This window comes from Trifolium pratense, linkage group LG3 (genome assembly GCF_020283565.1).
Source record: "Trifolium pratense cultivar HEN17-A07 linkage group LG3, ARS_RC_1.1, whole genome shotgun sequence".
In the NCBI taxonomy this organism is placed as follows: domain Eukaryota; kingdom Viridiplantae; phylum Streptophyta; class Magnoliopsida; order Fabales; family Fabaceae; genus Trifolium; species Trifolium pratense.
Genome location: NC_060061.1, coordinates 53842131 through 53853441, shown reverse-complemented (window position 1 = coordinate 53853441; position 11311 = coordinate 53842131). Strand labels below are relative to the sequence as shown.

General features: G+C 34.7%; 1 protein-coding gene across 1 annotated transcript; it reads left to right on the top strand.

The window, feature by feature from the left end:
* The first annotated feature begins 725 nt into the window (after window positions 1-725).
* LOC123916493 (bifunctional protein FolD 2-like) lies at window positions 726-3378 on the top strand. The gene is made up of 5 exons (XM_045967963.1): window positions 726-960; window positions 1491-1813; window positions 2360-2596; window positions 2677-2844; window positions 3023-3378. The coding sequence occupies exons 1-5, from the start codon at window positions 840-842 to the stop codon at window positions 3188-3190; spliced, it is 1017 nt and encodes a 338-aa protein (XP_045823919.1). The 5' UTR covers window positions 726-839; the 3' UTR covers window positions 3191-3378.
* The last annotated feature ends 7933 nt before the right edge of the window (window positions 3379-11311 follow it).

The following is an 11311-nucleotide window of genomic DNA, read 5'->3' as shown; positions in this document are numbered from 1 at the left end:
CTCCATGGTTCTGTTCATTCTTGTCCAAAAGGAGGGTTGATAATATATTTCATCTCCTACTAATGATTTTTTGAGTTGGTGGGAGTGTAGTTACTTTGATTTATATCTTTGGTAGTGATGTTTTTTTTCACCCTACGTTTTTATCTTTTTACCCTTCCACTATTTAAGTAACGGATATTATAAAAATAAAAATTTCTGAAAAATACTATCCGCTATTTAAGTAGAGGAAATGTAAAAAGGTAGGGTGTTTTTGGGAATGTTCGCTATTTAAGTAGCGGACGGGGATATTTTAGTAAATTCATAGGACGCGCGAAAAAATGGATAGGATGGCAAAAGTAAATCTCATTTTACTTAATGGAACATATTTAAAGATGTAAAAAGTGATCTTACTATAATTATTATTATTTTTTTTTATGCTTAACTAGTGCTCTAGAAGACCCAAAAAATATTTATTTAAAATTGAAGTTGAGTATTTCAAAAAAGTCAAAGTTTTGGAGTTTGTAATCATCATTTTTCTAATCATAAATTATGCAACCAATGATGTACTTGTATTTTTCTATTTTAGGTGGTGTGAGACAGAACATGTAACGTCAAATAAATTATGCAATCCACAACATATAATATTACTATTTTAGGTAGATCTAACAAGTCTTTTAATAATATATTCTTATAAGCAATTGGAAGGTATCAATGAATTTTTATATTTAGGTAGCGGGACAGAACACAATTACACATCAAAGGATTTAGTTGACATTCATAAACACACATCTCAGACTTTGTTATACAAAGATAATCTTGTTAAAACAAATTTTTCCATCTAAACATAAACTCATTGAACAATGTTGCCACAGAAACAAAGAGAGAACACTTCATGTACTTTTCTTGGCCCCAATCTTCCTGATGTTTGGGTACTCAGTGAGAACACATCCCCTCATACTCTTACCACCGGAAGTTCTCAATGTAAGTTCTATGATGTTAATGTCAATTTTCTTTTCTTTTCTTCTTTTATTACCGTAAATTTATGGTGAGACTTGAGAGGATCGTGTCCCTGTTAAAGGCAGGGAAACCTTAGTGCTCTTAAAGCACTTACAAATTTAATTACATTTACTTCTCTCTGAGTGCATTGACGGGGCTTGAACCGTTAGAGTTGAACCATACTTATTGCGGTACACAAAAGGCTTATTATGGATTAGAAATAGAAGGGATTTTAGATGTGACAACTTAGTCATCGAATAAGTGAGATCCTAAAAATAGAATTATGCGGCGTGCAAAGCAATGATGTGTCGGAAAATTATTTCGAAGGTGGTTTTAATAATAGATAATAAATAGATATTGTATTCTAGGAAACAAAAAAAAATAGTCCCTACAATTGAATACACTTTTTTTTGGAAAACAATTGAGTACAAATTACATATGAATCAATTTAAAAATTCGTGAAATTTATAGGAACTAAAAACATATATAAATTGTGCGTGTGTTGCATTTTGTAGCGGCTGATGATGGCCATAGTGCTACAATCCTTGAAGGTACATCAATTGCTACAGAAATAAAATTGAAAGTGGCTGAAGAGATAAGTAGGATGAAGAGTGAGATTGGGAAGTTTCCTAAATTGGTTATGGTTTTGGTTGGTGATAGAAGGGACTCTCACAGACTCATTGATGTTAAGTTGGAAGCTTGTGAAAAAGTTGGCATTGAAATTGTGGTTTCTAAGTTGCCTGAAAATTGCACTCAAAAAGAATTGCTTGATGTTGTTTCCAGCTTCAATGATGACAAGAATGTGCATGGCATTGTTGTGCAACTCCCTCTACCTCAAGTAATTTATTCATATATATCATTTTTAATTACATCTTAATTGTTACTATATATTATATATCGTCGTTATGTTGTTGTTTATCATCCTAGAATTTAGGTTAGGCCCGACTCAAATTCACAAAATTGGTTAGTAACAAGTAACACGACATAACTTAGATAGATGGTAGATCTTCAATAGCATGTTGATTGTTGTCGTGGTAGGAATGAACAAGATAGGTTAGATCAAAATTGAAAGCCAATAAAAATGAGATCCACATTGATAGTGTTTTGCGAGATTATGATGAAGAGAGAGGTGAAACATTGAACGATAAAATTAAATAAAACTAAATGAAATGCAGCGGAATGTTCAAGGTGGGTGGGTGTCATGACTCTGATACCAAGTTCATAGATATGGCATCCACGGATGAAGAGGTAGAAAGAAAAAAAACTATAAAATAGAAAATGTATATTAGAGTCGAGAAAGGTTACATTCAAGTGATTACATCAAGCGTATTTATAGGAGTGAGATTTTGGCATTGTTTGACAAATGTTGATGTATTTGTTGCAGCATATCGACGAAGAAATTATTATGAATTTTGTGAGTCCTGAAAAGGATGTGGATGGATTTCACCCTTTAAATATAGGAAACCTTGCAATAAGAGGAAGAAAACCCTTCTTTATCCCTGGTGCCTCCAAGGCATGCATTGAGTTGTTACTTAATCATGGTGTTGAAATCAAGGGGAAAAGAGTTGCAATAATTGGAAGAAGTAAAATTGTAGGGTTACCAACTTCCTTGCTATTGCAGGTATAACAATAAAATGTTATTGTTGAGTAGAGAATGTTTCATTTGTTAAATTCCTCTAATTTTTTCTGTCTTTTGAGTAGAGGCATCATGCAACGGTTAGCTTGTTACATGCATACACGAAGAATCCTGAACAAATAACCTCTGAAGCGGACATTGTGGTTACTTATGTTGGAATTGCGAATATAGTTCGTGGTAATTGGATAAAGAAAGGAGCCGTGGTCATTGACATGGGATATAATGAAATTAAGGTAACTACTAAAATTTAGGTACTTCAAATATCTTAAGGTTTCCTTTGTTTCATATCATTTTGAATATTTAACTGCGATACCAGAACTTATTCCATTCAAATTCAGTGCCAAATTAATTTGTTTTAGTTCGTCATGATTTTATTCTTATTCTTGATAGTGTTAAATATATAATTATCAGGATCCTAACAACGAAGAATTCCAAAGCACCGGAGATGTTTGCTTCGAAGAGGCAGTGAAGGTGGCATCAGCCATTACCCCTGTTCCGGGAGGCATAGGACCAATTATAATATCAATGCTTCTCTCCAATACACTTGATTCTGCAAAACGTGCATTTGGAATGTTTTGAAATAAGTTTTTTGTTTCTTCATTTCACTGTTGAGCTAATATCCATGTCATGTCAATCTGATGTTTTTCCCGGTCGAACCAGTTCGTCTGGTTTTTAAAACACTGTTTGAAAGTAATAAGTTATTGTTCTATGACTATAAGAGAGAAAAACATTACATTTTCATTCTAAATCTTAAGGCGTTAGGAATAGTCATATATCTCATATATTCAATATTTTTCTCATTTATAATTGATCTGAAATTTAATCACTCGCATTTAAACCTCAACATATTGTTGTATATAGTTTTTGTATAGCTATGAGAAATCTTCACTTGTTTAGGCTTCTGGATTGTCTATTATTTATGTCCATGGTCTAAGAACTCCAATGAAATTTAAATGCAAAAATGACATCACCCAAAGTTTTTTTGTTTAAGGATTGAAAGAATCGTTCAAGTTCAACAACTATGCTATAAATTTCAAAACAATTAAAATATTGTCAACTCTTTGATTAAAAACGGTCTTTGGGCATATAATGCTAACTAACAACTACCGTAGGAAGAAACTAAGCCCTTTCACTCTCAATAATGACCTGTTGAGACATTTCATGCAAGTGTCTTCCATTTGCCAAACGTGTGCGAAATAGATAGATTGAAAATTTCCCATCAGAAGATTGAATGAGTTGAACAATACTCAATTGTCTTCAACTCTTGTCATGCAACTTAACTGTTTGTTAAAATGCTTCAAATAATATAAATCATTTCACTACACAATTTAGAGCGATGAGCGTCGGAGAGAGGGAGCCGCCACACCTAGGGTACACTTAGGGTGGCATCATCAGTCATCGCCTTCACCGGAAGTAAGGCATATACAGGGGAGATCTTGTGGATAGCGGAGAATGGACCGAGGTGAGGCATCATCGGTCACGATCATTCTCAAATTCCAGATACCAGTGCTTAAACGAGCGATCACCTTGGGACCATCATTAAGCGCGGTGCTTACCTCGATCGGTTAGGAGAAACTCACGTTACAACAAGGAGGATGAGCGCGAGCATCGTCAGACTAGGTTTCAACAATATTGATCGCGACCGGCATCTGTTTTCAGGACCATGAAACGCGTCGTTTTAACTCGACACAGCAGGATGAGCAGCGGCAGCATTGGCATGATGAGGAACGAATGAGACGGTGGGATTTTGAGTTACGTCGGCGTTCGCGTGTTGACCATAGTCGAGTTCGCAGGCTTAAGGAGGAAGACACCGCATATTACGATGGTGGTAAAGGTCACCATCAGAACGGAGGTGGTGCAAAACTCGGTTCTGATTTTAGAAGGTATGTGTCTTTTTATTTTACGAACTTTCCGGCACAACTTTCGAATTATCACCAAAGGTTAGGCTTTGAAGTTTGCGGAATGTTGGAAGACGTTTATGTGGCTAAAAAACGCAATAAGTAAGGAGCCCCTTTTGGCTTCGTCAGGTTCTCTAACGTTAGAGATGTCACCAAACTGACGAATGCTGTTTGGTTTGGTCATAACTGTGTGTGTGCCAGAGTGACAAGTTTTGATCGCTTTGAGGCGGGAAGGAGTACGAGAATGGAAAAGGACTTAGGTGTTGAGAATAAGGATGGACAACACAAACACGCGAGGTCGACGACGCTTAAAGAAGGTGATGAATGTGTTATGACGACGAGGACAAAAGCGGAGTCCGAAGTGGCCAATGTTCCGGACACTGCAAAGGTGGGATCACACTCTTTGGATGGCGTGCGGGTGGGTGACATTGTCTTAAAGCTCGAGGAACAAAAGGAACCGATTGTTCGAACGGAAGTTCAGAAGGACGGGGATGGACCTAAGTCTAGAACCTTGATGACGATTGAGGATGCTACAAAGGAAACAGATAGTAGAATCTTAGTGCGTAATTATCGCACCAAGTCTGATGATGTGAAGTGGGCACCAAACAGATTAGTGACGACGATCATCAACGAGGAGGCGGTGCCAGTGGTGTAGAGCAGAATAACGGACGCTGGCTTTAATCATGTGGTACTCATTCCTATGGGGGCAGACAAGGTTTACATTCAAAGTTCGGCAGGGGACGATGTTTTGTCTATTGTTAATAGCGCAACAGAGTTTTTCAAACTCGTGTTCTCAAATTGGATGCGATGGGATAATAATGTGCAACCGTATAAACGGGGCACTTGGGTTCGTTTGTATGAAATTCCGCTGCAAGCTTGGAATGTAAATTTTTTAAGCTATGTGTTTTTGAATGCGGTAGATTCTTACGCGTGGTTAGTTGCTCAATAGACAAGGACAGACTCGACTTTTTCTGAGTGTTGATATCTACATCTGATTTGGACATTGTCAACAAAGTCGAGACAGTTCTGGTGGACGGAACTCTGATAGGGGTAAAAAAAAGTTGAGGAATGGGGTTAAGCCCTAGGAGAGGATACTTGCCTTTTCGAGGATGAGAGTGATTCAGATGTCTCAGAGCCTGATCATGACGAAGGGCATGGTGATCCAGAAACACGATGTCATGTGGATGCTTTGGTTGAAATACTCGCAGAAGGAATAAAGGAAGAGGACGATATTGGGTTTAAAGAGAATTTTCAGTTCTCTAAAAATCGTGTTGTTGATGAGGTCATTAGTGTGGAGGAGGATAGAGTGGTCTAACTCACTTAAGGTGGGTTAAAGTGTGGTGTCTAACTCACTTGTAGATTTGTTCAAGGCCCGATGTGATGATCCCCGGACCCCTCAAGACCCAACAGTGGTATCAGAGCCGATGGTTGTTGATCCGGCTCCTTGTGTCGAAAGTCTTCCTGGCAAGGTGTTCAGGTTGAGTGTCCTGTTGAGACCAAGCAACGTCGGTACAAGTGGATGAAAAAGCTTTCGGTCGAGGTGGAGCCTACTCATAAAGTAATGGACGGACTCACACTTAAGGGGAAGATGTTGGTATTTCAAGTGTGAGTTGAGTCCCACATCGGATGAAACAGTGAATGTTGAATGATTTATAAGTGAGAGGACTCATAAACTTAAGGTTGTGGGTTAAAGTGTGGTGTCTAACTCACTTGTAGAGTTGTTCAAGGCCTGATGTGATGATCCCCGGACCCCTCAAGACCCAATATGATCATCAGTCTCAATACATAATAGTCTTTGCGCTTTAATATTATCTCAATTCACGTGCAATCTTGACTATGAATACTTTAAGAATAGTGTTCTTATATTTAATGGAGTGTCACTATTATAAAAAGCTGAGGGAGTATTTAACAACTATCCCAAAATGATAATCTCTCTGAGCAAATTTGGATGGACTAATTTAACTTTTTAAAAAAAAACAACTATCCCAAAACGATAACCATTGTTGTCGTGATCTCCCTCAGCCACCTGTCGCAAGCCGTCAACAATTTATTTGAATAATATGTGTTATGTGATGGTGACATAAGTTGTACTAGTATGTATGTAATTTCTTGATAAAGTTTGCCAAATTCAAACTATTGAATACCATGTGAGTTGTACCGTGTTGAATGCGCTGCATCATCGATGTTAATGTCTGGAAATACACAAGATGTGTACTTTAGTTTACTAGTACACATGTATAGATAGATTCATCAAATTCAAACATTCTAAAATTACCAATATGCTTCCTATCATAGTTCTTGTTATTACTTCCAACCTAATATTATTATTGTTCTTCTTCTCTCAATTATCCACCGCAATTGATACAATTACCCAATATATCAATCTTAATGATGGCAACACCCTGGTTTCTAATGATCGAACTTTTGAGTTAGGCTTCTTTTGAGAAAATACTATAAGGGTATCTTTGGCACGTCAAAAAAGCTAGCTTATGGCTTATAAGCTAAAAGATCTGTTTTGTAACAGTGTTTTCAGAAAGAGCTTATAGCTTATTTTACTGACTTATAGCTTATTTTCCAGAAGCTATTTCAAGTAGCTTATGAGCTTATAGTTTCTAGCATATCATTTTTTCTTCCAATTTTAACCTTATAATTTTATCTTAAATACATTTTTATCCTTTAAAATTTATTACAATTGAAAACAAAATAAGTATGTTACATATCGTATTATTGTTTTACGCATGTCCCTATTTTTATTCCTGAAATGTTGCTAAAAGTACCCTATATTATCACTATTTTATTTTTATACTAGTATTACTGTATCATTACTTTTGATTTATCCTTTTATATATATGTTACTCCGTATAAGGAAATTGTTTGTTATTACTTGCACGTACCTATATTTGTTATAAAAACCTAAAAAATGTTAAATAAATTTGTTTGTCATAAAACCTAAAAAATGTTATGTTTAATCCTTCTTATAAAGTATAATCATTGAAATGAAAATAAATTTAAAACAAAATTTCAAAGAATAAATACACTTCAAAATTTTCTGAACTGCTAATTTTACCAAACACTTCAATTAGCTTATCAGCCATAAGTCATAAGTTATCAGTCATCAGTTATAAGCTATAAACTAGCTTATCAGTCAACCGCTATTTTTTCCAAATAAGAGGGGTATGTCTTTTCTATTAGATTAAAGATAGCCTTTTTCTTAAATAAAATTAAAGTATAATCATATTTTTTTTATTTTTAATTCGTACTCTCTCCGTCTCAAAATATAAGCAAAAATTGATCAATGAAAGTTGATGTATTTGGTTTAAAATTTAGTCCAGATACATTCACTTTTGTTGACCTCTTTTTGCTTATATTTTGGGACGGAGTAGTATTTATCATGATAATTTTATATTATTTATATCTTTCCAATAGTTTTTCGAGCAAAACTTACAGTGCAATGCACGGGTATCAAATTAGTTCTCGTAGAGCAAAGTGCATTGCAAATCAGCGCCTTTCTTAAAGATATATGGGCTAAATTTGTAATTACCAAAAATAATACTGCCACAATTTAAAACTATTTCTTAATGACATGCATTAATTGAAGTTTTCTAAACCAATACAATTAAGACAAATCAAATGGGTCAAACCGGGCTTCGGCCCTCATTTCTATCCAAAAAAATAAAAAATCAAATGGGTCAAGCAATAGGCATGACAATAAAAATCATACATACGGGTACCCTTTTAAACCCTATTTTTTTTTACGGGGAAAATATGAGTTGATTGAGTTTGAGTTTGAGTTTGAGTTTGGGTTTGAATTTTTCCCAATTTCAAAAGACGAGGTTGAGGCAAGTAAGGGGGACATTGATATCCACCCAGAACTTGTCCACGAACCAGTCCCGCTTATATTAACATTATATTTTACCTTTTTTAAATTAGAAATCCTTAAACATTGGTTAGACAAATCCATATTTTTTATCCCAGTTTAAAATTGAGATGAGTTTGAGAAAACCCAAACTTTATGGATTTAAGTTTGGGGAAGACAAAATCTGTCCCGCCGCGTTGTCATGGCTACAACCAACCCAAAATGAGGGGTTCGGTAGCGAAGTTCTCACCTACTGAATTTTTGCAACTAGTCCAATGTAATGTCTAGGTAAAGTTTGCCAAATTCATAGTATTGAATATGAGTTGTGCCGTGTAGTCATTTGAAGGAATTAAGATCAGCCACAAAAAAGTCAGCCACTGAATTAAGATCAGCCACAAAAAAGTCAGCCACTGCATATAAAGTCCTTTAACCATGTAGCTCAAGTGATTGATAAGTTTTCCATTAGATAAATTGTTCGATAGAATATAGGTTCGATTTTTTGTTCAATAGGAACTCTTAGATATGAGACCCTGTCTCACTCCCCTCAACCTTACTACCAGTAAGGATTTCAATAACAACAGAATGGAGACACTCTCCTTGACAAAGATGAAGTCGACACACTTCAATAATATCACCACCTAGCCAACGACTAAGTTCACAATTTGGAGTTGCTTAAAAGCTTCCTCCAATTACAATACTCAACTCATTACCTACAGGTTTCTGAGTGAGGACATAGTGACCATCTCACAACCCGAGTGGTTCACTTTACACCAACTCTCCTAGAGAGTGGCTTAAAGACACGAAACCCTTAAAAGACTACATCTTTGATATTCTATTTTAGCTTCAAGTTTCGGTTAATAAAATAGGGTTAGCAGCACCCTTTAAATAGCAGAGCCTCGTGGGCTTTTCACAATGCTTCAGCTCCAAGAAATCTTCTAGATGCAAAATATATATTTTTACCAAATCTTTCTTTGCATCAAATATTCCTCCCATAAATATATTTGTTGTAAATATATTTTAAAATTAAATCTTCTAATCTTCTTGAAGCACAAAGATTTATTTGAAATAAATCTTTCATATTTTCTGCAGCAATCTTCTCAAGATATATTTTTGAAACAAATATTATATTTTCTAAAAATATAATTCCTTTAGAAAATAGAACTAGGGTTCAGCTGCCTTCTGAAACACATTGACCACGTGCGCCTTGTTGTGTAAGAAACCTTGAAACAATTCTTCAATCAAATCTTCAAAAGATTGAGTAGAAATTAAAACCGCTAGCTGGCGCGAACAGATACACAGACATACAAGTGTTGTTACATCTGTCGCAACACTTGGCGTAAGCACATATGTCTCAACACTTGGCTAAAAGATGTTTTTGCAAAATGTAGCCAACATACAAAAACCCAACAATATTGTTGTATATAGTTTTTGTATAGCTATGAGAAATCTTCATTTGTTTAGGCTTCTCTCGATTGTCTATTATTTATTTCCATGGTCTAAGAACTCCAATGAAATTTAAATGCAAAAATGACTACATATAAAAAAAAATGCAAAAATGACATCACTCAAAGTTTTTTTTTTAAGGATTGAAAGAATCGTTTAAGTTCAACAACTATGCTGTGAAAACAATTAAAATATTGTCAACTCTTTGATTAAAAAAGGTCTTTGGGCATATAATGCTAACTAACAACTACCGTAGGAAGAAACTAAGCCCTTTCACTCTCAATAATGACCTGTTGAGACATTTCATGCAAGTGTCTTCCATTTGTCAAACGTGTGCGAAATAGATAGATTGAAAATTTCCCATCAGAAGATTGAATGAGTTGAACAATACTCAATTGTCTTCAACTCTTGAATGAGTTGAATTTTTCCTGATTTTAAAAGATGAGGTTGAGGTGGGTAATGGGGACATTGATATCCACCCTTGTCCCCGAACCAGTTCCGCTTATATTAACATTATATTTTACCTCTTTTAAATTAGAAACCCTTAAACATCTCTTAAGTTACATTCATATGTTTATTTTTAATTTGAGTAATAAATAAACTGTTTTCTCAATTTCTTTTCTTTATTTTAAAAAATATTGTTGAAACAAAATAATTTTAGACTTTTAATTTTTTTTAATTAAAATTCACGTGAATGCCTAACGAGGATACCCGAACGTCGTCGGGATACCCAATCTCCGTTAGGTATGAATTTGAGGTTATATTTTTTATCCCAGTTTAGAATTGGGATGAGTTTGGAAAATGTGGGGTTCGGTAGCAAAGTTCTCACCTTCGGAATTTTTGTAACTAGTCCAATGTAATTTCTAGGTAAAGTTTGCCAATTTCATAGTATTGAATATGAGTTGTGCCGTGTAGTCATTTGAAGGAATTAAGATCAGCCACAAATTGTTCTCCATTAGATAAATTGTTCGATAGAATATAGGTTAAATTTTTGGTGAAAATAAATTTTTCTCAAATTTTACTTACCTCACAAGTTCACAACTTCTGAATTATTGGGACCCACGATCTTCCTCTAAGAACCAGGTTGATTAAACAAAAATAATACTTTTAACTAGTTAAATTTATTAATAAGAAAACTAGGTACATACTCATGCATTCAATACCTTAAAAGTGTAAAAAGTAACTTTACAAACATTAATTTTATCTTTTAGCATGACCCATAAAAATAATGTCTCTCCTACTCCTTCTATCTAACATTAATGTTTCATTTCATCATCAAATATGTCGCATTACGATTTAAGGTAAATGTCAGTTTTGAACGAGTGTAAGTCTTACGATTTTGTTATTTGTAAAAGACATCTCGATAAATTGAGAAATATGTGTTGTATATAAACTATCCTTAATATTAATTCTCAAATGATGTGAACTTTTAAATGTACTAAAACACTTAAATTTATTCCATCAATTTAATGATTGAATATTTAATTTATTTTTGAAGGGAGA

Coding starts and splice junctions, on each gene's coding strand:
- LOC123916493 (XM_045967963.1), top strand. CDS start 840: ATGTTGCCACAGAAACAAAGAGAGAACACTTCATGTACTTTTCTTGGC. Junction 961..1,490: donor TACCACCGGAAGTTCTCAAT/GTAAGTTCTATG, acceptor TGCATTTTGTAG/CGGCTGATGATGGCCATAGT. Junction 2,597..2,676: donor CAACTTCCTTGCTATTGCAG/GTATAACAATAA, acceptor TCTTTTGAGTAG/AGGCATCATGCAACGGTTAG.